This window comes from Heliangelus exortis, chromosome 2 (genome assembly GCF_036169615.1).
Source record: "Heliangelus exortis chromosome 2, bHelExo1.hap1, whole genome shotgun sequence".
In the NCBI taxonomy this organism is placed as follows: domain Eukaryota; kingdom Metazoa; phylum Chordata; class Aves; order Apodiformes; family Trochilidae; genus Heliangelus; species Heliangelus exortis.
The window spans coordinates 66,307,127-66,334,601 of NC_092423.1; the positions used below are offsets into that span (position 1 = coordinate 66,307,127).

Genomic DNA, 27,475 nt, shown 5'->3' on the forward strand with positions numbered 1-27,475 from the left:
TTTTCCCCACTTAAAACTTTGGAAAGATCCTAGAATAATGAAGAAAAAATTAAGAAAAAAAAAAATGTTCTTATGATTTTATTGAGAAGCAAGAAGAGCACCTATTCCCTGTTCTGCCTCATGCTATTTTCATCCTAAAATGAGAATGTTTCTATTAGATACTTTCTGCTTTTGCTGGATATCTTGGAAGCAAAATGTGGGATCCCATGTATATTTAGGGATAAAATTACCACTAAAGGGTCTATTGATTTCTTGAAAACAGTGAATTATAAAGAGGAATAGCATCAGAACCACCATGCTGGGATTATTTGCTTCAGAATCATTGTAGCATGTAAGCAGCTAACTTTCCTTGACTAGCTTTGGTAGTCTGTAGCTTTTGTGAAATGGGTTTGTTGTTAATACTCATAATCTAGGTAATTTTTCACAGTAAAATCAGCACAAGCAATGATGGCATGATCTTCATTAGTCAGCTTTGCTGAAATAGTGTAATCTCCCTGTATGAGACAAACAGAAAATAAGAGATTAGCCCATCAGTAGTATTTTTATCAGGAATCCTCTTCCTAGAAACAATATAAATCTTTTCCCATCAAATCCATCCCAAAGCTTTCCTGTCCAAATGAGATTCAGAACTGGTAAAAACTTTCCTATATTTGCTGCCAAAATACTCTCATCAGGGATATCAATGCTGACAGCACAACTTTAAAATTAAAACATTACAAGAGCAAGAAAGTGTTTTGATGCATACAAATTCCTTCCATATCTGTTTAACTTCTCATGATTCCTATGGGCAAGCACAATATGGCCTGTTCTGTTCAGTAACTGGAAAGAGCAGAGATGCTCAGTTGTCTGGAACATCTCCTTGGATCTTGTTCAGTATGTAAACTGTCATTGGTATTAATTTTTCTATAAAAGAGAGAATCTTGGATATGTGTTTGTAGATATGACTCGATCTGTGGTGAGTTCCTATATGATAAAACGAGGTAGTTTACTTTCAAACTGTGTAGTTAAACCTACTAATAATTTAGGCTTTGGGGAGAACTGTTATCATTGCAGTACACAAATCTCGACTTTAAAGAAGCAATGGATTTTTACAGTGGTCAAAAAATTGCTCTCTTCAGACTCTTGGATAAGGAGTAGTGGACGGGGGGGGTGACAAGGCTCATTTAACAGATCTGATTGAAGATGTGGACTAGATTTCATTAGCTCTAGATTGCTGGTACTGCCACATTTATTTCTGTGTGGGTTGCTGGTTTCTGGTTGTGTGGGTTTTTTTCTTATTTTTTTTTTTTGTTTTTTTCCTCTGGAGTGTGGAGGGGAACAGAACCTAAGGTAAGAGAGTCTGGCAGAAGTGGCCTCCTGGCCTTGACTGAACTGCAGAAAACCCTTGCCCTGCTCAGAACTCTTCTGCTTCTGGAGTAGAAAGAGGCATGGCTAGAATGAGTCAGGCTTCTTGGCATTTGCCTTTTACCATGGGATTTCTAAAGCAATAACTGGTCTGTGTCCTCACAGAGAAGTTCAAGCTAAGTGTAACTTCCAAATTTAGAGAGAAACTCAATGCATATAAACTCCTGAGAATACAGCCTTGTAATTGCTGTGCAGACTGCACAAATGTCCTTTGGGCTGCTCAGATGAGGCTGTTCTTTGTAATAAGATGATGATTGCTGCATGGAATAATTTCTTATTGGTGGCATGGACTATGGTATTATTTGCCTGATTGATTAATTAACAAAATAGGCTTCTTATTTGCTTTCTCACAAGCATATTAATTCTCCAACAGCTTAGTTTCATTCATGGAAGGGAGTTTATAATAACTCATTTCCATTGCTTGTTGGTGATTAGATTATTTTTTTCTCCTCTCAGAAAATGTTTTGCTCATGGGGCAAAGTTTTTATTAAAAGGAGGACCATGAACAGTCCTAGAATTTCTGGCTCCAAATTCAGCTGATATGCTCAGAACTGGAGTTTTACTGGTCTGTGTGGATATTTCTAGGACTTCTTTTTGGTCTAAAGTCCTATAATTCAAATTGCCTTTATGATGGAAGTGTCCTCAGTATTTTGTAAAGCTGCTCCTAGGATGTTGACTGATAGGAGCTTGGGCTGAGTGAGAGAGAACAAAAGTGTGAGAGGACAAAAGGCACACAGCATCTCTAGGAGTAAGTAGCCTTTAGGGAAGCAGGTTGGTAAGGGTGGGATAGCAGCCTGCATAAGGGGGACCAGATCCCTGGAGGAAATTTGTGGGAAAGGAAGGGTTTGCTATCACTCAGGGAAGACAGAGGTGTGATAGTAGCTATTATGGAGCTTTCATCCTCACAAAAGCCAGCTATCCTCTTATTATCTCTGCAGATCTTGGCAAGCCTGGATCTCTGGAACTCATGTCTCTGTTTTTTGTATCTGTGCTCTGATCCAGTTTTCTCCTTTTTCTGCACATGGGCCAATCCAGTGCTGGGCAGGCCCCAGGCACAGGTTTTCTGTCTGATGATGAACTGAGAACTCATGTTGTGCTTCTCTGTGTGAATAAATCTAAGGAGTGTTTGATCACTGTGTGCTTTTGCAATGGTGACAGTGATCCTTTTCTCCATATTCTCAACCAGATGCCTTGATGACCCAGATCTTGTATTCTCCTCTTCAATCCAATCTCTTTGTGTAAGCAGCTAAAAATCATTTATTATTTACTAGTCAAATATAGATTTGTGTTGTACCCAGTTAAGAGACACTGTAGTATGTTTGGCATTGGAGACCAATCTTGCTTTGCAATGTGATTTAGTTTACCTTTAAGGAGGAAACTTAGCTAGTGCAGAGAAGGCCACTTGTAAAGAGCATCAGTATTGGATACCCAGGAAATTCAGAGCAATGCTTAGAGTACTGCCTGTTTTCTCACCTTTGCAAGACTTTTTTTTCTTATTTTAATGCTGCATAAGTCCAGAGAGTGTTCTTGACCCAAATAACTTGTACTTTTGGTTTCAACCCACAAGACCTCTCTAACACTATATATGTACAGTGGAACACATACAATTGCAGTACTTATCTAAATTGCCTTTGTAGCCAGTAAGCATGAATATACTTCTCCAAATTGTTCAGCCCACTAAGGAGTGAGCTGAATTGTGGCCTTGGTCTCCTAGAAGTCCCTCGGAGTTGCTTCTTTTGTTGCCAGTTTAAGAATAATACAGGGGGAACCTACTACAGAAATGTATGGCTGCCTGACAGTGTTGGTAGAGGGGATCTGCTACCCTTAGAAAAGTAGTCTGTCTCTGGATAATGGTGGCTGCCTAATGACTTCAGCAAAGCCACTTAATTTCATATTGGAAATACTGCTCATGTAAATGCTAGCAGATCCAGTGTGCCAGCTGGGGGAGCTTGTAATATGCTGATGTGATTGCTGACAATTCTCTGACCATACTGCATCCAGACAGCCCTTCTGCTTGGAAGCACAGATGTGGCCAGCTTACCTGAGGGATTTCTTGGATTCCCAGTGTGATTGGTCCCTCATAGTAGAGGTGTTCTGAAAAGCAAAAAAGATGATGGGTGATTAGGCTTGCAGCACAGGAAGGAAACAAGCAGCTGATTGCAGATGCTTTTTAGTCACAGTGCTGTAAAGTGCTGCAATGCCAATTGCTACGGAACTGCAAAGTACTCTATACAGTCCTGAAACAGCCTTCCTGAGAAATGTCAGGATGTGTAGTAGTGCCATATGGAGAAGGCAGAGCCTGGGCTCAAGGCATACCTGGAGTCCCAGTCTCAGTGGAGGAGGAGGGGTCATGGTTTTGCACAACTGAGTGGGTGTTTGTCTTGTAGATGGGGAAATTAAAGGGGAGGGGATTGCAAGTCCTTTAGCATGATCTGTTAAACATTTGCAGCTGCAGTAGCTGAACTATACTGTTTTGGTAGCTTTAAGAAAAAACACTGAGTGTTACTATAGGTGTGGACTTTGGTTGCTTGTTGAACATCACCTTAAGGCAATATGTCTGTCTCACTGCTGAGGGAGTGTTCACCAAGAAGTTACATGATGTGCTGAAGTCATTACAAGTTGTTTTGGTGACTCAAAGAGAGACTTGGAGTTCCACCTTCCATTCCTCATCTTCATAATTGCAAGGCACACTTGCTCTTTGCTGTTGAGGAAAGGGCAACTTTGGCACTTGTGGGCAGAAGTAGCAAGCTGTTCTGCAGTTCCTCCTACTTTTTCATAGCCTCCTGGGCCACACTGTGCAGACTTGACTGAACTTTGTAGATGTTTCAGTATTTCAGAATTTCTTGCATGACTTACCCTCCACAAGTTGTGGAAAAGTCTAAGAGCTGTCTAAGGATTCTCTTTTGTAGGTGTCATGAAATAGTCTTTACTTTGACAGTGGCAGAGGAGTGTTTCATCATTTATATGAATATGTGCTGGCATTTTTGTTTGTCAGTTGTAGAGAGTTGTTTTAGTCCAGACTCGCTGTGCTAGTTTAAATTCTTTCTTGTGAAAGGTTGGGCAAAATGTTTGTTACATGTTTATGTAGAATGGCTCATCCCACAATGCAGCAGGGATCTAACTTGGAAAATGTCCACAGGTCTTCCCCACACACGCTGTGAAATGTTAATGCCTTATAGCAGACTCATATCAAAGAATCATGACTATAATATAAATTAGGAAAAGATTAAGAGAAGCTGGAAACATCACCAATGTTCTACACCTTTGCATTAATAAGGAGTTAGAGTTTGTTCAACGTAATTCCCTGATGATCCTGGGGGTGAAGAGAAACTTCAGTGTTGCCCTGAGAAGCCTAATACCAAAACACAGAATGGAATGAGTATGTTTTGGCTTGTCACTCTGGAACTGTTCAGCTATGTTGCAGCACTCATACTGTACTCCTTCCCCTCTGCCTGCCTGGTTACTTCACCTGGATGGCAAGAACTCTCTGGCTTCACAAAGAGCAGTTGCCACCACTGCTTGCTTCTGTGCATGAAGCAAGATCCCTGGAGTCTGACACATCCCCACCGCAGAGAGCCGTGACTCAAGAGTTTTAAAAATACAGTACAGCCCACTTCTCAGTTCACAACTTCACCAGAGCCTAAATGGGAGTTAAAGACACTGCATACTGCATGACTTGGGTGATGAGTGGTTGCCTTGGCACTTGAGCTGTGTATGTGTTGACGTGTGCTAAGCCATATTGTGAGCTACCCCCTCAAGATGGTGTGGATCATGCAAAGGCACAGCTCGTGGTTTGTGTGACCTCTAATTTTATTGTTCTTATTGGACAGGGGAAGTGCTGTGGATGTTGTGAACCTTGACTTTAGCAAGGCCTTTGACACAGTTTCTCACAGCACTCTCCCAGAGAAGCTGGCTGTTCATGGCTTGGATGCACGTGTGCTTTGCTGGATAAAAAAACCTGCTTTGTTGGCAGGTCCAAAGAGTTGTGTTAAATGGATTTAAGACCAGATGCTGGCCAGTCACAAGTGGTGTACCTTCCTGGGCTCAGTGCTGGGGACACTGCTGTTTAACATCTTTATTGATGATTTGGATGAAGGGATAGAATGCACCCTCAGTAAATTTCCAGATGACATTTAGTTTGGTCGATCTGCTTGAGGGTAGGGAGGCTCTGCAGAAGGATCTAGACAGGCTTGATCCATGGGGCAAGGCCAGTTGTATGAGTTTCAGCAAGGCCAAATGTCAGATCCTGCACTTCAGCCACAACAACCCCCAGCAGGGCTTGGGGAGGAGTGTCTGGAGAGCTGCTCAGCAGAGAGGGACCTGGGGATGTTGATTGACAGGAAGCTGAATATGAGCCAACAGTGTGCCCAGGTGGCCAAGAAGTCAAATGGCATCCTGGCTTGTACCAGGGACAGCGTGGCCAGCAGGAGCAGGGAGGTGATCTTACCCCTGTACTCAGCCTTGGTGAGGCCACACCTCAAGAACTGTTTGCGGTTTTGGGCCCCATGGTATAGGAAGGATATTGAGGTTCTGGAGAGGGTGCAAAGAAGGGCAGGTAGGCTGATTAGGGGGTTGGAGAGCAGGTCTGTGAGGAAAGGCTGAGGGAGCTGGAGCTGTTCAGCTTGGAGAAGAGGAGGCTGAGACCTTATCACTCTCTACAGCTACCTGAAAGGAGGTTGTAGTGAGGTGGGTGTTGGCATCTTCTCCCTAGGGATAGGACAAGAGGAAATGGGCTCAGGTTGTACCAGGGAGGTTCAGATTGGGTGTTAGGAAACATTTATTCACCGAAAGAGTGGTGAAGCGTGGGAACAGGCTGCCCAGGGAGGTGGTGGAGTTGCTGTCCCTTGGATTGTTCAAAAAATGGGTAGATGTGGTGCTTTGGGAGATGGTTTAGTGATTACAGTGGTGTAGGGCTGACTTCATGGTCGTGAAGTTATTTTCCAACCTTGATGATTTTATGATTCAATAGAGAATTGTTTGACTGCCTCTCCTTCAGTCAGCTTTGAGCCTATCAACTTTTGGATGGCAGCAGAGGGGAGTGGAGAGGAAACTGGGCTATGAACAATCACCTCTCCCCAGAGACCTTCTCCACAGGGATGTGGAAGCAAATCCTGGATCATGTGGCTCACTAGAGTCTCACCTAGGCTATCGGAAAGCCATCCAGAATATAGACATACAGAGGCAGCATTTAGGGTCTGCAAAGCCTATATTTTAGAATGAAGTAGGAGTCATCAGGCCATAAATTTGCTTCTGAAGTGATGGAGATGCTAATCCCTCCTTCAGTGTAGATAGAAGCTATTTCCCACTCCCTCCCTCTTTGCTGTGACAAAGTAATGATTGCATTAGAATTAGATGAATGCAGCCTTAGGGTTCTGCCTCAGCCCTCTCTGAAAAGTTTTCTGTGATTGCTTTCATATGTGGTGGATACTTTTTCTTGGGAATCAATGGAATAATTCTTCTTGGCTGTATTATCTTTCAGGCAGCCTCAAACTGTGAAGATAGAAGTTGTGTGTCCAGTTTGAGGTCCATTTTTACTGCTCTGTGCTTCAACATTGACTTAATTAGCTCCTTCTAACCTTGCGGTGGTTCACAGCTGTTAATCATATGGAGCTACTGGAAAGTCCAGTGGAGAGCCACTGGAATGATCAAGGGACTCGAATATCTCTCCAATGAGGAGAAAGCGGGAAGTTTTAGCCTATAAAACAAAGATTAGAGGAGAGCACATCAGTATGTACCAAAACCTGAAGGGAGGCTGTAAAAAGGACAAACTCCTTCCAGTGGTGTCCAGTAACAGGACAAGAGAAAGTGGGAACAAACTGAAACATTGGATGTTGTAGTGACATGAGGCAACCAGGTGCCAATAATTGCCAGCTAGTGGGCTTGACCTCGTGTGAAGCCCACCTGTGCCTAATTAGGGATGTAGCAAGATGAACCTCTTCTGTGGATGTGGTGCTCCAAGGTCCAACCAGGTGTCCCAGTAGAATCTCATGAGTGGGGCTCTGACCAGCCTGGATCAGTGCTACTGCTCCGAAGGTGGCTAAACCAGCCCCCTGGCTTCCCCAGGTGTGAGCTTTTTATTGGCCCCCTAATCCTGCTCATGCCCAGTAGGGGCCTGCCCTAATTAGGCACAGGTGGGCTTCACACGAGGTCAAGCCCACTACCTGGTAATTATTGGCACCTGGTTGCCTCATGTCACTACAGGATGTTTCTCCTCAACATAAGGAAATACTTCTTACTGTGAGAGTGCTGAGCATTGGCAGAAGCTGTTCGGAGAGGCTGTGAAGTCTCTGTCCTTGGATATATTAAAAAATGCTACTTGGTCATGGACAGCCTGCTGTAGGTGGTTCTGGTTGAGTAGGTGTGAATTGGACTACCTGGTTTCCAGAGGTCACTTCCCTACTCATTCTGTGGGTCTGTAACCATGCCTCTAGGAAGTTCTTGTAACCTTCCTTGCTTCAACAAATCATGTTCACTTTTGACCACAGCAACCTTCACAGTGCCTACACTGGCTGTATCAGAATTTTCAAAGCTCATTTCATGTTCCTCTCCCATGAGGATTTCTGCTGTAATTCCAGAAGCATAAATATCCTCCAAGGTTTTAAGGACTGGAGTTCCCATCATCCTTCATATCCTCATACATTTTTCTCCATGTATTCATAAATTTTTGCATTGCTTCATTGAAAGAGAGTGAACACATCTGCAATAAGTGTGGCTGTCACAAGCACTGAGCCTGGCTCATTGAAAGAATTCTGTGGTCTTTTTAGAGCAAGCCCAGATGTAGCTGCAAAAATGTATGAACACTAGAAAAAGCATAAATGATGAGTGCATTTTTCCAATTACAAGTTCCCATATATTTTTATTGATCTGCTGGTAAGCTTTAGTATCTGTCAGGCATGCTGCCACCAGGGCTTTCAGTCCACCTTCCATTTTCACTCCTTTTTCTTAAAGACATAACTGAAGGTGCCTTCTATAGAGCATCCTTGAAAATGTTTGTTGTACCACTGATTCAAGGTAGTATTATTGTATTTCTTGTAGCAGCTTTTCACTATTGTTTCTACCACAAGTAACTTCTCCCTGACAGTGAGCAGGCCACTAGCAGGTTCTATTCAGAAGCAGAGCTTTCAACTATGTAAGTAAAACCTTCCTGAGAATTACTTCAAGTTACTGGTTATCATTTATCGTGAAGATGCCTCTCATTTCTGAGAATACCTATAATGAAATTCTCACTCCTCTTTCTCAAATCTTCCTTGCACTGAAAATCTTTAAACATTCTCACACTCTTGTTCTATATAAAGGCCCTCTACATCTGCACCCACCTCTTCACTTTTCTGCTTTAAATCTCTTTAGAACTTAAATGCTCCATGCTGGAGTTTTTCTAGGACACGATCTTGCACCCATGCAACTGACACACAACTTCTGGGAGTTTTAGGAATGCAGGAGTGATCTGAATGACTGCCAGCTATAGGTGTATAGTTGAGTGAGAAAAATGCATAGAAATACACAACTGGATAAGAAATTTCCTCTTTCCTGGGGAGGAAAAAAATGATATGAACGGGCTAAGCAAAGCAGCACTGTGCATCAGCCCAAAGACCTTAGCTTTGTGGGGTGGCTGCTGTCTCAGAAACATGTACCTAAACTCTCTGTGTGATACCCAGTTCTGTAACTTGTGCCACATTCTCTACTTTTATTCACAAATACTGCTTTAGAAACTTGCTCACTGTAATGCCAACTGAAAAAGGCAGTAATGTAAAGAATGGAGGTTGGAAGCAAGGGAGTTTTTTTTTTCTGTGGTTTGGGAGTGTGCACAAGAAATTGTGCAAGTTCTGCTTATCAGTTGGGACTAAAAGAAAACTTGTGGACTTGCAGAGGATGCAACTATGTTTTGTCAGGAAGTTTTGTTTAAGCCTGCAAGCTGTCATTGGCACACTGCTAAATATTACCATGGTAGGTCTTTATCTAGTTTTTAGTGATTACATTGGGAAATCTGTTAAATCTTATGTAACTCTTTTCTATGGAAATGGGAAATAAACAGCACTTTCTACTAAAAAAGGAGAGCTAAGTTCATTTTATGCCACCCAAAAAACTCAGCAGTTTTTGTTGTTGTTATTGTTCTGAATTGTACAGTGGCCTATTTTCTTGCAACCTTTGAGCTAGCAACTTGACAACAGTTATATAGCTCAAATAAAAAGATTTTGGAATCCCATTTAGGAATTCCAGTGAGCATAGCTAGGTATGGCCTTTCTTTGACATAGATAGCCAATACTGTATTATGATTATAACGAACATGAATCCTGCAGGTGTATTTAGTCTTCTGAAGTATTTCCAGTCAGGGCAAAAGTGTAGCACTATAAAGGAGAGCAAAGATAACCCAAACTCACACCACCAAACACCCCAGACCTCTGCCACATCCAGCTTTTATGTGTATCTTCCTTTAACTTCCTCTCTGTTTGTCCACATGAGTGAGTGAACCAGCAAAGCCTGTAGCAGAACTAATTTCTGTCTCCTTTTTGGAGAGAGTGAGAGAGAAACAGGCAATTTTTAAACTCCTTTTGGAAAAGAAGCAAATTCTGTGTGGAACTATATTTAAACTACGGTCAGGTGTGGCTAGATGTTGGAAATGTTGCCTGTGCAACAGGGAAAAAAAAATACCTTACCCTGAAAAGCTTTGGTTGAAAGAGCTGCCCTGCTGCTTTGTACCTTTGCTAAGCTGCATACTTGGCCATTCACAATGTTGTCCTTTCTGCATAGGTATTAAGGTAAGATTTACAGCCGTACTAATATGGTAAATTATGAATGTGCCAAATAACCTCAAACTAGTCTTCAGCTCATTTGTGTCCTAAAACATTGGTTAGAATCAAAATGTCAACTAATTAAGAAATACCACATTTTCAGTTGGACCTTAGTCTGAGAAAGTTCACTTTCCCACAATGACTTTAATTACTAAATAAAAAAACAACTACTGAACTAGTGGGTAAGTACTAAAAAATGTTGCAGAGATCCTTGCACTAACTTAGGAGTGCTTCAAAATGAAGATGTATGGCATTATATAAACTACCAGCCATGGTTTTATATCATAATGTACTTCAATTAGTAGAACCAATCACCTCTCTGTTTAAGGGACTTGGAAAGTCCAGGAGGTTTTGGCTTTGTGGTTTAATGTGTGAATAGCATTTTGTGCTCAGCTCAGGACCAATTCTGCTTCTCCTTAACGTATTCTCTAAAGAATGTTATTTAGTTATTCATCAGAATAAGGGTTTTTCAGCAGGTCTGTGGGTGGTTCCCCCTCTTTGCCTAGTAATTCAATACACAATGATGAAAACTTTTTTTTTCTTCCTATCTGGTTTACAGGATTTGCATAATTGGTTGCTCATTGCAGCATTTTTCTATTATTCTTTGTGATATTTCTATGTTCTGAGAAATGTCTTAGTAATTTTCCAGGGGCTGCCTTAGCAGTAACGCTGTGTATGGTCTTTAAACTCTCAGCCCTTGCACATGAATTATTGCAGCATTATCAGGATGGAGATGCAAGTGGATGGAGGTCAAGCAGTACTACTAAACTAACTCATGCTTTAACTCTGAAACTTTCCTGCAGCTCTTTCTCTTTATTTTAAAATCAGCCTAAAGTGATGGCCATGGTGTAAGAGATTTCAAAATAACCACTAAAGATACGTGGATATTAAAGTCCAGAGGCATGACCATAGTTCTTCTGGAGACAGCATGGCTAGTATTGAATACTTGGTCTGGGTTGCAGCAGAAGGGACCTTGAGGTGTCCAGATGGGACCAATGATGCTCTCTGTGGGCAGCTAATGCCACTGTGACTCAACTGGTACATGTCTGCACCAGCTGGCAGGTTGACTACCATGAACTGAAGTCTTCCTACTGCTGCACAGGCACATGTTGAGCAGAATGAAAACAGGATGAAAACCCCATAGCTGGCCCAAATATCCTTGTTAAAGCATAATTTCTCAAAGTGAGTTAAGAACTGCGTTCAAGGACAAGGAAGTGATACTTGCTTAATAGCAAAGAACATGTTCAGAATGGCTCGTTTGTTTGCTCAGCCATTTCTTTGACAAAAATAAAGGCCAGTTCTGTAATATTTATTGCTCACATGACATCCATGTGGCTATAAATAGGGCTTATGAACCTCTCTGATGTTGGATAAGGTCACATTACTACTGTTTTTTTTTTATGGACTTAAAATCCCATGTGCGTGTGATATGCTGTAATTCGATCAAAAGAAAGTAAACAGGTTAGGGGAAAAAAAGCAGGCTCTGAAATGAAAATGCCCCTGCTCCACTGTGTGTCTGTCATCCATTAACATGCTGTGGAAGTAAATGTAGTGTGGTGTGTGTCAACAGCACAATGGATTCATCCTGCTTGGAGTATTCAGTAGCTGTGAATCATTTAGAGTGCTACCTAACTTACCTCCTTTCTTCTTTCCACAAAAAATAAGCTTGGAATGACCCGGCTCGCAAAGTGTCTCTGAGTAGCTTAAGACAGTTTTCCCATTTATGATCAGATCAATCTTGACCCGCAGTTCCTTGATGCTCCGTTCTACACACAAAGCAGAAGGAGAGCTCAGAGAAAGTGGAAGGGTAAACAGGTTTATTACTTTATTTTTAAAAAGATACCTATTTTCCCTCTAGCATTTAACTGGATGTTTTCACAGATAACTCCCAATACACAAATCTATGCTTCAGGACCAGGTCTCTAAGTCCCTTAAGACTGTAGAATCATAAAGATTGGAAGGGGCCTTTAAGATCATCAAGCCCAACCATCAGCCCAACACCACCAGCCAACTAAACCAGCTCCTCATGTCCACACATCTTTTAACACCTCTAGGTGTTAAACACTTTTAACACTCTACCACCTCTCTAGGTAGCCTGTTCCAATGCCTTACCACTCTTTCTGTAAAGAATTTCCCTAATATCCAGTATGAACCTCCCTTGGTGAGGGACTTAATAGCGTGTATCTTTATTGTTAAATAAATTATATTAGTGAACACTCTCTGACCCTGAGGCCAAGTGGCATGGTAAAGCTTGGGTCTATGCACCTAAATTTTTTCTTCCCCAGTGTTCCTAGCAGTGGGATCATAACAGGGCTCTGCCTCCTGTCTGAGAAAACAGTAGCTGACATGAGTCAAACCTCTGCCAGGCATCAGCACAGAAGCTTGGCAGCCCTGGGACATTGCCTGCTTGTGCCTGGGTTGCTAACATAAATGCAGACAGTGAAACTACTGGATTTAAAGAGAGGGAGGTCCTGTAATGGCTGCAATGTAATTTTGCAGATTTGTTTAACTTTGCAGCCACCTGAAAACTGGTGCTCCCTGGGCAAGAGGGCAGCATGTCTCACAGGAGGGAAACCTTTTGCATGCAAGCAAGCATTCCTAAGGCCCTTGGCATACAAAAATATTTTCATCACCAAGAACACAGAGTAGCACTCTTGTGTTTATACTCCGGTAGTAGAGGTTCTAGGTGACCTTGGAGCTAACAAGGTTGTATGAAAGTGGCTTTCCTGTGCAAAGACCACAAGTCAAACTACGGCTAATATTAACTTGAGCACTCAGCCTATTAGTTCAAATGCAGCTCTGCTTTTGAACTTTTATTTCTTCTCAGTCAAGTGCTGGAGGGTATAATTCCAGCTAGCACAAGTGGTGAGCTGATGGCATGGCTGTTGGCCGGGGGTAGCACCCCCAAAGTGCTCTGGGTCCCCAGCACTCCCCACATGCTGCTCTGCATGCCCAAGAGGGGCAGGGAGGTGCCCACATCTTACCCTCTGGGAGCTCCTTAGCTCAGTCTCCCACCTGCAAGGGTCAGTGTTGGTGATTTGCTGCTGGAGCTGACACCAGTGGTGTTGGTGTAGCTGTCTTATTCAGCAAGACACTCCCTGGAGGACACAGCTGTGAAAACAAGCTCTAGAGTGGTCCCCATCTTGGTTATGTACAAATGAAGGGCAGGAGAGGAATAGGGGGTGAGGGCTGATATGATCTGCTTGGGGTGATGTGTAGTCCAAGATAGAGCTGATAAGAGAATGGGCATTTCCATGGGATAAGCAGCTTTTGAAATCTGTCAGAACTGAAGCCTACTCATTGTCACCCTTGCTTACTTGTCAATACAACAGCACTAGCACATGAACTACCTGTTTGGGGCATGAAAAAACAGCAATTCACTTACTTAAGACCATTGCAGCTCTGATGTCGAAGTTGTGGGTTGCAACGTCAGGACAATGGTCAATGCTGAAAGCAAAATCTTGCTGGGGATCTGTTTGGAGACAAAAAGCAGTAGCCAACAACTCCCATTTTCAATGAGATACTGATTGCATAGAAGAAAACAAGAAATTATAGACATTATAAAAAACGTATTCCTTAGAAACGCTGCAAGCTGTCAAGAAAGTTCTCATACTCTGTGTTTAATAACTACCATCCTTCCTGCCACTTCAGTCTGAAGCACATTCAGCTGATAGTATGTGGATAAAACCTGTTGTGTGGGGAAAAAAGCAACTTCCTCAAGGTGGTGGGTAGTCAATAATCATTCAGCAGTGAAGTCTTTGTACAGCTGTTCTTCTCAGGCTCTGTGCATTGCTGTTCCTTCCTCAGCACTAAGGAGCAATTTGTTGTTCTTTAATTCACTTGTATCACAAGATGTCTTGGTGAGGCTGTTTGGGAAACTGAATTCTGAAGTGGGATGAGAAGTCCAAAATTGAAAATAAAACCATGTAACTGAAATTGTGAAGTGTTTCATGCTGGGTCCACTCTCATCTACTATTTCTAACTGAGGAAATATCCCACATTTCTCCCTCTCTGTAAGAGTTTAACAGAGTTGGGGAAAAAGGGAGTCCTATGGCTGACTGTCATGAACATGGCTCTTACAAGTTCCCACAGTGTCCATTTCTCGGAATGAAGCTCCAAAACTCTTGTACAAATACAACTGATTCCCCTTACCTGTACCTTCTTCCTTGCTAACCTCCATGAGACTTATGTCTGAAGCCTTGCCAATAGTCATTCCCTGGAGACAGCCAGCAGCAACAACTGAGTTCACATGCCACAACCAACAGCATGTGCAAGTGTTTTTCATAGATGGGGTGGAGGTGAAAGACTTGGCCAATTTGGCCTCAAGACCATCTTTAGGTGTAGGTTTTTCCCTCATGGTGGCTTTACAGCCAGCCTGTGCATCCAGCTTTCTTCTTGGAGGAAAACAGAAGCAGCTAAAGTATGCACAGAGCAGATATAGTCTCCCTATTTTATATAGAGCTGGTTGTGACAAAATATAGACCAAGGAATTGAATTCTGTTTCTAAGTTGCTTGAGGTGGTCTTCTCACTGAATTGAAAGAGCAGGTTGGGAGAGTTCTCCTCTGATGCTGTGGTGAAATTTGAATCATGAGGGTGTTCTGGAAGGCTGAGAGAGCATCTCCATAGTCTTGACCCTATTTTTGCAGCAGTACCCTACTGCTGGAGCAGCTGGCAGGGAGCAAGTCTAGGTGACCAAACCCCAATTGCTTAGAGGAGAGCATGAAATCAATGAAAGAGCAAGGAGGATCTGGTGGCTCTGACAAGCAAGGCTTTGCAGCACATGGAATGTCAGTGTGGCCCAAAAGGAGATCTCAAATCATAAGTTATGATAAATAAAAATAACCCTTAGAAAGAGAGAGAGAAATAAGTCACTGGTTATTTCCTGAGCACTGTGTCCCTGAGCTGGATTTTGTCCTCCACACTACTAAAGCAGTCTCTGCAGTTGCACAACCTACATGCTTGTGACAAAAAGTTGGTGCCTGAAGTTGTTAAGCACCTACTCAAGTGTGAAAAGAATCAGAGGGTTTTTTTTGTTTTTTTTTTTTTTTTTTCCTCCCTTTCCATATTCCTGTCAGTTTTTGCTTTGTTATTGCAGCTTCAGAAGCTGTTGCCATCTGGTAGGAGAGCAGTTTCCGGCTCCAGCTGGAAGGCATCTCAAACTTCTCTTTTCTCCAGGACCGTTAGACCCACTTCCCCTCTGGTCCCTACAACTTCTGAGGGCCTGGTTTCCGCTTTCCTTTGGCCTTCTGCAAGAGGATGAGATGATAAAGTTGAGGAAGCAGCTGTTCAGATTCAGAGCAACTTGGGCATTGATGCCTACAAACTGTTTGTTCGTCAAAGTTGTCAGTTCCGTACTTTCCAGAGGGAGTTATGGTCAAAACCAGCACTGCTGGTGCTGGTTCTCTACAGTGCTCTTCTCTATTCTAAGAGACTTGGCTGTGTGTTGGTCAACAAATTAAATCATGGGGTTAGGGCTAGAAGTTTAAGTTTTAGTTCAACATTTCTCATCAGTGACCCTTTGGATTGAAAGAGGGTGCTCATGAAACTGAGATTCTCTGCATGATGGTCTTACAATGAACCTGACCTCATGTTTGTTTCATTTTGGATGTCTCATGCCTGCTTGTTTTTTTGTTTGTTTTTCTATGGATTGAGCTCATTTGCCAGATGACATATTTCATAGGGCACTGTAGCCATGGATGTCTTCTGCACCTCTGGTGATGCAGCATAGGAGGACTCTGGTGTATCCAAAAAAGTGTTGTCTGGTTCCCTAGAGAAGGGAGTGTGGAAGCACACATGAGAAATTCCACCAAAATTTGTTAATTAGAGCACTTGGATTCTGTGCTGTTACTGTGTTGCTGAGAAATAGAAATTTTTCCTCTGGCAAAAGAACCCCCAATTAATTTTCTGACCACCTCCCTGTGGAAATTCAGGCTGTGACTTTGCAATCCAGCATCTTAGATACTGGGTTGTAGGTGGGGGCCTCCTGCTGAAATCACTTGAAAGGATGGCTGTGTTGCTACAACTATGGTGCCAGGCAGTCTGGATTCCAAAACACATAGGCACAAAGGTTGCTGCCAAAAGGAAATTAAAGAAAATAGTGGCTTTTAACCATTTGGTAAGTGAAGAGGCCTGTAAATGCAGCTGTGCACTATGAGCTAAGGTATGGTGCCATACCTTTCTTTAAATTTTGAGGAGTCCCTCATGTGGTGAAGGCAACTCAAGGCAGTTGCCATTTTTGTGTTTCATCTCGGATGCACAACTGTGAATCACTGTGTCTCTTACAGAAGTTTAACACTTATTCTTCTTCCTTGTTTGTCTCTGTCTGAAGTGAGCTGGTTAGACTGAAAAAAAATACATGTTATGTCTTTCACATGTGCAGAGCAATAACATTTACCATTAAATCTCTAAAATACGTGAGGCTGCCCTTCAGCCTTCCATTTCCCTGCAACGTTTCATGGTGCACAGTACTGTATGTTCCCTCCACCCACTCCTTTCAATCTGCTCCTTCTTCCATAATTAAAACTAGAAACTCTTCAACTGGTTGCAGAGTTTTGCTTTTCTACTTCAGCTTTATTATATTACCAATGCTTAAAAAATCATTGGAAATTTTGCCAACACATTGAGGTTTATCAGTGGAAATCCTGATTATTGGGGAGAGGAAAAAGTGTTTTTGTTTTTCTCTGTGAGAAGGGGTTGGGATGCAACATACTTGGAGCTAGCATGAAGGTTCCTGGGAGCAGGATTTTCACTGAAGTTTCTCTCTGAACAGTTCTAAATCTTTTAGGCAGCTGCTCTGAGAATCAACTCTTCAGCTTTATTAGGCAATCAATGCACTGTAAGATCTCTTAGATCTTGTTGTTTGAACTTGAATCTGTGGCTAACACTGAGCTTTCAACGGTATCTAAAACTTCATCTCTTGCTGAAGACTGGCTTCTGTAGTACAGTCCTGCTTTGTGACAGGTAAACTGGGACACACCTGGCATCTTGCTACTGCTTCTGTTTCACTTGGCATAGAGCCAGCTGAGCCCATCTATCCCACCTCCCATTTCACCCTTACTCAGGTACCCTTGTGGAGATCAATTTCTATATTGGCTTGGTATGTGGCTTTCTTTGCATATCACCTACAGTGTCACCACGGTGCAAGGTTTCAGCTGGTGCTCGTAGCAATGAATTTGGCAGTTTTTCTGGAAAAACTGAGCAGATCTGCTTAGTACAACTTAGAAGCTTGGATGAGTTCCTCACCTTTCCTTCCTGGAGTTTCTTTTCCTGCTCTTGTTCCTGGCAGAAGGTTCAAGGTTAATTAGCTCAGACAGATTTCCAGTGGTGTATCTGTGTGACCGTCCTGGCTGCAAGCCTTGTACATTTGGTGGAGATTATTACTCCAGTAATAGGGACAACAGATGGGGACATGCTTTAATGCCTCAGTTATTGCAGCTGTGGGGCAGCCAGCTTGCTCTCCTGATGTACATCAAGCCACAGGGCTATGAGCTGGGGCTGTCCTTATGCCTCACATGTCTTTTCAGCCTCCTGTGTTCTGGGAGGTGATCTCCATGAGGCAGACAAAGCTGACAGCTGGGAATGATAATGTTCTAGCCCACTCTGGCTATGTCCCTCAGAGCCTGAGCTGCTAGATGACTAACAAGGCATCACAGAAACTTCATGGGCAGGTGGGAAGCACCTGTTACAGGAATTTTGCTGGGCTGATGTACAACAGCCTTTGTCTTTTATTCTTCTCTCTCCCTCCCCCCACTTTGTTAACTATCCTCTGCTGGCTTTGCTCTCTTCTGAATCTGCTCTAAAATCACATTCTTTCCGTATAAGCATGAAAATCAGTGGTACGTGTGAATAGAAGCAGCAAGCATGCAAGCTTTGCTTGTAAGAATCTGCATCTATAAGTCTTGCAGTGATGTCAAGACTATCCAAATCTGTAAGCTTTGGATGGTCCAAAATAACACTTTTTATGAGCAGATAAGCTACATAAGTGAATAGGATGACATAGCTGCACTTGGATAGGGTCATACAAGGACAGACTGGTGCTAGAAGAGCTGAAAATTAGCACAAGGAAGAAACATATTTAGTAATTACCCAACACACTTCACCTTCAAAGCTCTTAATAAAATTATATCATTAGTCCTTATAACATTCAAGGTGATGAAAGGAGAGGGAAAGAATGAGGAACTGTTTGGGATCTCAGAGTTTATGTATTCACTCAACATTTTCCTTTTAATGCCTGTTTAAATGAATTAACCTAAATGCTCAAGGTTATATTTGACACTGGAATCTACTTACAAGGTACTGAGAAAGAAGCATCAGCTGAATTAGCAGCACTCCAGTTGTGCATCTAGATTTCCCTGAGCACCTTCAATTTAATGAGCTTCCCCGTGGGCCTGCCTTCCCTGCATACCCCTCTCATGTCCAGACATAGCTGGGAGAAGCAGAGTGACCCTCTGGTTGGAGGGGAGATGACCAAATTATGAGATTTATGTGGCTGGTTTATCATTAGGATGTTTCATCCCAAGGTGCTCACCCCAGATATGACCAACTCTGGACTTTTGCCTCCTTTGGACAGGCACTCTGGCCTCCTTTACAGAAGTTGTGGTCTATTATATTTTAATCTCCTGTATCTTTATAACTTGCCTAGACAGCCTGGAGGTGAAGGAATAGGGAAGATTATAGTTCACATATCCCTAACATCCTGGGGGTACAGACTGGAATTTCCCTTTGCAAGCATAGCTATCAGCTTGTGGTATCTGAGGTCTGCTTAAACCTGAAGCTCCTGGAGATGGCTGGTGGAGCAAATAACTCCTGCTTTTATGATAAAATGTACATGGATGCAGAGGGAAGCCTGAAGATCTGGACTGTAAGTTATCTATAAGCTAAAAAGACCCAGAACACCAGCAAGAGAAACTGAAAATATGGTTAGGAAAAAAAAAAAAAATGTATGTAATATTTAAATATTTTCTACTTCTCTTTCAAGAATACTGAACATTGGTGATGCAAAGAGCAACTTTATACAGTTTGGTTTGATTATGGCATAGGCTTTACTGCTCTGTGTTTACAGACCTAGTTTTGGAGCAACACAATTCCAGTGTCTTACAAAATCAGTTTAAATAAAGGTGGAAGAGTTTGTCTCTGACTTCAAATAAAACTCTGTAACTGATGTCCAAACTCGCAAATACTCAGAAACTGTAACTTAGAAGGATTGTAGCTTCTCCAAAACTTGTTGCTGGGGCACTGACTGCAATAGTAGCAGCATTTGAGGTATGAGGAGCAGATGGAGAGTGGATGGCTCAGCCCAGGAGCAAAGGGCTTGAAGGGAGGCAGATGGAGAAGAGAGGAGGAAATGTACCTGGTACCAAATGGCCATAGAGCTACTGGTGGCCTGGCTAAGGAGCTGCGTGGTGTGATGGGTTGGAGGGAAGCCCCTGTAAAGACATCAGGTAGGAAGGGCTCCCTGAAGCTGGAGGGCTGTGTCTGGGGAGGGGATGTCACCAGTAGACATAAAGCAGCCTTGCCAAAGACTTGACCTGGGTCTCTCTGCCTTTTCCTGCCTGAACAGCCTTTCTTGACAGCAGGCTTGTTTGCCAGGGCTCGAGGGGAGACCCAGCGTCTGAATTTGTTAGAGAATTTCCTTCCTTTTGCCACTGCTGGTATTTGGAAAGGGAGGTTTCTGTGCTTTGTATGGGTATGGCAAGGTTTTGTCTAAGCCTGTCTGAGAAGACAAAACTGGAAGATGCTGGCATTGGGATATAGCCCATACAGATCTGTTTGTATTTGATAATCCTGATTTGCCCTAGTTAGCTTGAGAGAAAGGGAGGCAAGGCAGGTTTCAACGACAGTGTAACAAGAAAATGCTGTGTTAACTTGGGCCCATCAAGGGATGTATTAGAGAAAGTCTTTGTTCTTATGTTCTATTAATAAGAAAACACCATGCTCTGCATGAGTAAGATGTATCCAGTAACTGTCTGTATTCCTAATCAAATCTGTCTCTTCTCTCTTCTGCTTTTTTTATCATTTTTTACATTGCTTTACTTGAGACAGATTTCTGGACAACGGTGCTTGCCAGTATGCCTGGGGATTCACAACAGACTTGCAGACTTGTGTCAGAAATAGAACCAAACATTACTAGAAACTGCCCTGCTGTTAGACACATGCTATGCTCTGGGATAGCAGGCTTTACTGCTGATTATACAGAGCAGTAATCAGCAGCATATAAACGGGCTAAATGTTCCCATTTTTTTCCAGGATGGGTTGAAATCCACTGCTGGAGTGTGGCAGTAAGCTATAAATGGAATAGCATCCTTCCCCTGCTGAAGAAACTAGCTGGGTTCCCACCTGCCTGATCACTGCTGGGTGATTTGACAGGAGCCATCCATCTTCAGGTCAAGAGGAAATTGATGGTAGCTTTCAAGATCCTAGCTTTTGGCAACTGGAAGTTCTGCTGAATCTAAAAGCAGCATCTGGGTCAGATCAGAAGTTTCTGATTCAGTACATTGAGGATCTGTACAGGGCATTTAGTTATCTTGTTCCTGATGGCCACTGTTCCTCCCTATTTTTAAGTTACCATGAGGCTCCTTGGGGCTGGTTCAGTGCCACCAACACACAACAATGCTGAAGCCCTTTTCTCATTTCTCTGAGGTGTCTTAATTTTTCTTAGAATATTCTTTATATTTTTGATGATGGATGTTAAAATGCAGTGAGAAGCTGATCTCCTGCCTCTCTTTTGTTTGATAAACAGTAAGCATTGTAAGGTCCAGAGCTATTCTGGTGGCCTTGATGACAGCTGTAGATGAGATACTGTGGCAATGTCAAGAAAACCTACCAGTGCTTCACAGCCTAATACAGAAAACTTTGTCTCTGATGTAGTGAATGTGCTTTTGATAACTTCTACTGTATTTAATACAGGAAGCTAACCTTGAACTTTGCTCAAACTGTTACCATAGCTGTGACTTGCCTGTTTAGCATATTACACCACTAACTCCATAGAGACTCAGATTCAGTGTGCAGTAGCTCTGCCTTGCCCACAGTTGACTGCAATACAATACACAGTTCCCTAGATGTGTCTCCTGTTTGTTTCCAAAGGGAAGAACACTTTTTCCTACGGCTTGCCTTGCAGACTCTTACCCTTCCTGCTTGAGACTCTGCAGTGACTTGGCAGCTACAAAAGTCAAAGACAAGGCAAAAGTCTACAGGTGCAAAATGTGTCTAGGTTGGAGATACGCTGTCACACAGAAGCAACCCTTTTGCAGTCCATGATCACCTTAATTGATCTGGTGAAGAAATGGACACTGTGAGAAGACCTCTGGGAACTAAATTAGATGGAGAAATTTAAAGCATGGTGGTAATGTCAACTGAGATTAATTTTCTCCGCTGCTTGTCTCAGTGAAAACATTAATATTGATTTTGCTAAATTGTCCAAAGTCTAGATGCTGAACCTAATGTTTTTGCCAGAGTATCTTGGAGGTATACAAGTGTCTCCTGCTTCTGCTTACCATTCACTGTTTAAAATTTAGTAAATACTATCTCCTTTCTAAAAGAAGTGGTAAAAGTAAATCAGAACCACCTTAAGAGGTCACATAGGAAAAGAAAGTAAGTTTTAATCCTCTCTAATGAAACCTAGAATGAAACAGATAAGGTAGTTTTAATACATGGAGGGATCAAAACTTAAAAAGAAGATTTGCATGTGCAGTCATATCTGTGCTACCTTGATGATAGCTTCAGTTTTTTAGGATCTGCTGCCAGAAATATGTGTGTCAACATCTGGGCTTCCCTCTGAAATAAGTAAGCTATACCAGATGAGTATAGCAGCAAGGCTGTGACACTAAGATGGCTTGGACAGAGCAAAAAAACAAACAAAAAATATTTTCAAGTGAAATTCTTAAGTTCTTTGATTGTTTGCCCATTAGCAATCTATGCAACAAAAGATCAGAGGGGGCATGGTGTCATTTGGCTTTAAATAATTTAGAAGCAGGAGCAATTGCTGGAGACTGCTTGAGGGAAATAAATAAGTTCAAGAGAAGCATCTGGCTCAATCTGTCTGCCAAAAAACCCAAAGAATAATGGAAGAAGAACCTTCTTTTAACAAGTGTCTAGAAGAACATTTGCCCTGAAGATGCATGAGAATGAGGACTTTTTTTTTTGCAGACTTTCCTTTGCCAGCTGAAACATTCAATTGTTTATATCCTTTAATTAAAGGATGCTAAGTGTGTGGCCTGTGAGGAAAAAAAACACAACTAGGTAACATTGTCTGACAAAGAAAACTAAGTGATGTGCTATAAAATTAATGCTACAATGATGACAATTTAGCAGGTTTGTTTCAAAGTGTGTATTGCTGACTAAGCAGGGATGGGTGTTACAGATCTATTTTTTTTTTTAAAGGAAAAAGGTTGTTTTAACACAAGTAGAATAATTGATATCTCAGGATGTAGGTGAAAGAATATGATGGGCTGAGTGTGTAAGGGGAACCCTAGACTTAAAACTATTCAGCACAGATGGACAAATAATCAGAAAATCCTAATCTAACCGGACTACCAGTTTCCACTTTTTCTTGTCTGTTGGAATTTAAACATGGAAAAGTTTGTTCAAAGCAGAATTTAACAGGAAGGTGTCTGTTTTGAACACAGCATGTTCTACACCAGAATAACCCTGTTGACTTCAAGGGCCCATTTTAATGGGGATCCAAATCTGAGCTCATAAGTTTAAAGAAAAGCCATACAAATGAGTTTCTTTATCTAAATGCAATCCAGTGCAAGCTTGTCCTGAGGTGGGCAGTGCTGCCCTCTCCTACTGAAGAAATGCAGGGCAGGAAAAAGCTTTAAAGAAATGACCCTGCTTGAAGTGTGCAATAGAGCTGTGCAAGCAATCATTGGAGCTCAGTGGACTTAAGTTCAGCCTGACTTTGCTCTGTTTAGGAGGAGGCACTGGCACGTAAAAATAATCACCTGCTTTACCCTATGAAGAGGTCCCTATTTGAACACTACATCATAAGAGTGTTTTTGGGGCTAACTACAACAATTAGGCTTGCGTGAATGATCTGGAAGCAGGAGCCAGTTGCTGTGCTGAAGAGTTAGATTTTATAGTCTCTCACTGCATTGCACTTTGAGGTGGGTGACTGACACTCAAAGAGCACTGGAATCTGCTTGGGGCACTTTGCCACCATTGCCTTCCTGCCTTTCCCTTGCCAGACACTTGCCTTTTAAAATGTAGCTGGAAAGATCAAAAGCATTATTACTGAAAAAAAATCACTGTGAAATTAAAAGGGAGAGGAATGAGCCATTTGTGTAGCAGGTTCTTTTCATGTCTCTGCAAAGACTTGCCAATTGCAGTTCACTTTTCTCAGTCAGAGATGTTAACCTGTGCTGCTTTTATCTCCAAATCCCTGCCCAGGTTTTCTAAAGTGATTTGTGGTCAGCTGAGATCTTCCTTCATTTTTGTCACTTGTTCCTGGGAGGAAGAGTGGCACTGATAGGAAATGTCTTGCTATTTATAGACTGTCTCGGTGTTATGTCTCCTGTGGTTATACAGAGGAGGTAGTCTACTGTATATTTACTTTACTTTTATACCATCCTCTCTTAGCCTGATTTTCTCTCTATGGACTTGCTGCTGAGAATTTTCTTCCAATTTCTTTTAAATAACTTTTTTGCAAGTTCACTATATTGATCAATGGGGTCTTGTCCAGCTCTGTCCTTTGATGCATCCCTGGGGGTCTTGGTTACTGAATACTTAGCCTGACATGGCTGGGTGGGAATGGAGATCCTTTTAAAGGATCCAGAGCATCACATGAGGCTGGGGGTTTTGATGTATGCTTATTTCTTATGCGTTATAGGGGCAGGATGCAGCCAGAGCAAGTGCTTGTGACAGGGAATCAAACTTGCTCCTGGGTACAGGAAATTGCGATGCTTTTTCTGTCTTTCTTCTGTTATGCACATAAGCTGCTCTACTACATTTATCATAGTTATATTAGCTCATTTTTTGGCTTTAGTCAGATTTTTACTGCATTATAGGAAAGGATCTGATAAACTGCAAAGAAAAATGGACATTTGTCTCCTTTTTAAATGCTCAGACTGAACTCTATTAATCTGTTGATAGAGGGCATTCAGCTCCAGAAATGAAGGTGTGAAATACTTGGCTAAAATTCTCTCCACTTTCGTAAATTTTGCTTGATTCAACTCTTTGCTTGTAACGTGCTAGGGTTTATAGCAATAGCAATAGATGTGAGGAAATCCTGTCCCTCTTGAAGAGAGCAGGGAATTCTTTACCCACAATTGCGTACCAGATACCTCACAGTTGCCACTGAATCACAAAAATACAGAATGATATAACGGTTAGGGTTGGAAGGAACCTTAAAAATCATCTAGTTATAGAATCATAGAATTGGCATAGAATTGAACTCAGAGATCATCAAGTCCAACCCTTGATCCACTACCACTGCAGTTACCAGACCATGGCACTGAGTGCCCCATCCAGTCTCTTTTTAAATATCTCCAGGGACAGAGAATCCACTACTTCCCTGGGCAGCCCATTCCAATGTCTGATCACCCTCTCAGTAAAGAAATTCTTTCTAATGTCCAACCTAAACCTCCCCTGGCACAACTTGAGACCGTGCCCTCTTGTCTTGCTGAGAGTTGCCTGGGAGAAGAGACCAACCCCCCCCTGGCTACCCCCTCCTTTCAGGGAGTTGTAGAGAGTGATGAGGTCTCCTCTGAGCCTCCTCTTCTCCAGGCTGAACAGCCCCAGATCCCTCAGCCTCTCCTCATAGGATCTGTGCTCGAGTCCCTTCACCAGCCTGGTTGCCCTCCTTTGGACCTGCTCCAGGACCTCGATATCCTTCCTGAACTGAGGGGCCCAGAACTGGACACAGTACTCAAGGTGTGGCCTCACCAGTGCTGAGTACAGGGGCAATCCAACCCTCTGGCATCTTCAGCGGAGCAGGAAATACCATGGGGATTTCTCAGTCTGGTGGGACATGCAGGGCTGTCTTCCCCAGAAGTAGCTAAAGAATATAAGCAGTTGCCTAGCATTGATGCTGTGCCTGCTGACATTACGATGTTATCGTGAGAAGGTTTGTTGAGAGAAAGTCTTGTAAAACCTATGCACTGGCATGTCTGCTCCACCCTGGGTGAGAACAACTGGTGGGGCACAGGTAAAGAACAAAGTTGTGTCCTTCCCATCTCGGGTTTTACAGTGAAACTAAGTTGGAGACAAGCTTCCCCTCTCCTGAAAGGGCAATTGTCACCTTCAGCACCATTGAGCCTGCCAGTTAGCTCAGTAAGAGCAGTGTGTTCTCTGAAGGCAAGGTAAACTGGTGTACTCAGATTTATCCTTCTTACCTGTAGATTTCTAGGCTCAGCCCGAAATACCCTACATATTTTTCCTTTACACAAGCTACCAGACTATGAGCTGGTTCAGAGCTGGTGACACTCCAGATGTGGCAGCCTGACAAGAAGGGCAGGGTAGAACACTGGGACAGCAGCTCTGCGTGTTGCCACAACTGAATCTGCCAGAGCTGTAAGTGAGCAAGAAACCAGGCTTTAAACAAGGAATCTGATTTAATTCTTGCATTGTTTCCACATCTGTGTAATCTTCTCATCTCCTGTAGCTGTGCCTGGGAGAACAGAAAACCACTCTCAGTGTTGGGATCTGACCCTGGGTATGAACCCTGGCTTGTGTTTCTCAAGCTGTGAATTCCTACTGAATGAATGTACCTCTTACCTTTCTGTGTGTGGCAAACCCAAATAAGTAACACACAAGCCCTAAGGGCATTCTGTTTAGCTAGGCCAGTGGTGTGCATAGTAAGAAGTAATGCCTGACTGACACAAACCCAGCAGACAAATTTCTTCATAATTTGAATTGACTCTGTGTCAAGGCATCTCACACTAACTAAGACCTGTTGAAGGAACGGAATTAACTTATACAATGAAATACTACAAAAATAAAAGTAATACCAAAGCTTATGTTCAGTATCTAGTTAAATATTTCCTAATGCAGTAAACCCATTTATAACATATGAAGCCTGACTTTAGTCTCCAGGGAGCAGGCCAGTAAAGAATAGCATTGCAAATATTTATTTACTTCTCTTGTCCCTCACTGGCTTTATTTCAATGGCTGTGCAAAACCGCATGAAAGCTACAGAGGAGAAAAAGCCCCCTGGGAAATCCTTTGTAGCAGGATGAATTGGAAAAACAAACTCTAGGGTGCTCATTTGCCATGAATCTCTTTTCACATCACGTGCGGAAAATGAATGAGGCGTCTGTGAATCTAATTCCCTTTGTCCCAGTTGTAAAGCAAATCAGAGCAATAGGAGAGACACACTGCCAGCAAAGCAAGAGGTGGAAAGCAGGCACCATTCAGTGAATTAATTTTCAGTCATTCCAGTGCTTGCTTGCTCCTTTTCTCTACAGATTTAGAGAACAAACAAAACCCTATGGTCCCCGAGAAATGCCTTTGTTAAGTGCTGCTGCTGAAGTCTTGCTAAGCATGGTGGCAATGATGGAAAACACGAATCCTTCCCACAGTCAAGCTGGGTCCCTTGTCACTCCGAGTGGGAGGACAGAACGCACACAACCACAGCTTCTTCGTGTGCGTTAGGAAAACAGATCAGTGCACTGAAGAGTGTGTGTCATCCCAGGGGTAAAAAAGATAAAGATCTAAGATATTCCTCTTTTTTTAAAAACCTAATTTCAAGATGATAATCCTAGTCATCTCTTTCATGCTGCACTGCATTTTTGACAGCTGTTTATTATTCTGAATTAGGTCACATTATTTACTCTTTGCTATCTTCTACCTAACTAACTCTTCTATCTGGATGTGTGTGTGTGTTTGTACCTAACAGTCTATACTTGAAAGACTGAAAATATTTGAGCTGGCTTGGTAGTGTAACCCTTCCATTCATTGTCTGGCTTATAAGCCTCTTTCACTGCAAAAGAACAACTTTGTTTGTTGCCCAGCTAAAAGGAAAATGGAAACTTTAAAAATCTCACCGCAGCTTTTGTAATATATTTCCAAGTTGTCCTCTTTGCAGACTGTGTGCGTAGGCCATTCTGTGCTGCCATTGATGTAAAGCAGGACTAATACGAGAGCAAGAGCATTTGCTGTCTTCATGGTGCTGGTAGTTTGCAGGATTACTTTCCTGTCTCTTGCTAACTCTCTGTGGAGGGAGGTGTTCCTTCCTTTCTCCAAGGGAGACAGGAGTAACTACATTCGTGCCTGTAGAAGGGTTAAGTGAGCCAATGCAGCCTTAGCTTCCCACAACGTGGTATAAACAAGAGGCTAATCAGAACTG

At 42.5% G+C, this 27,475-nt stretch overlaps 1 protein-coding gene and 1 long non-coding RNA gene across 3 annotated transcripts in view; one reads left to right on the forward strand and one right to left on the reverse strand.

Moving 5' to 3' along the window:
- LOC139792737 (uncharacterized) overlaps positions 1-27,475 on the forward strand; it is a 145,019-nt gene that overhangs the window by 56,379 nt on the left and 61,165 nt on the right. For both annotated transcript variants that reach the window (XR_011724379.1, XR_011724378.1), the window contains exon 4: positions 20,440-20,576. This is a non-coding gene — a long non-coding RNA (uncharacterized lncRNA). The remainder of the gene's footprint in view (positions 1-20,439; positions 20,577-27,475) is intronic.
- Positions 66-27,466, reverse strand: LY86 (lymphocyte antigen 86). The gene is made up of 5 exons (XM_071736496.1): positions 27,174-27,466; positions 13,579-13,665; positions 11,831-11,959; positions 3,446-3,498; positions 66-494 (listed from the first exon to the last, which is right to left on the reverse strand). The coding sequence occupies exons 1-5, from the start codon at positions 27,292-27,294 to the stop codon at positions 396-398; spliced, it is 489 nt and encodes a 162-aa protein (XP_071592597.1). The 5' UTR covers positions 27,295-27,466; the 3' UTR covers positions 66-395.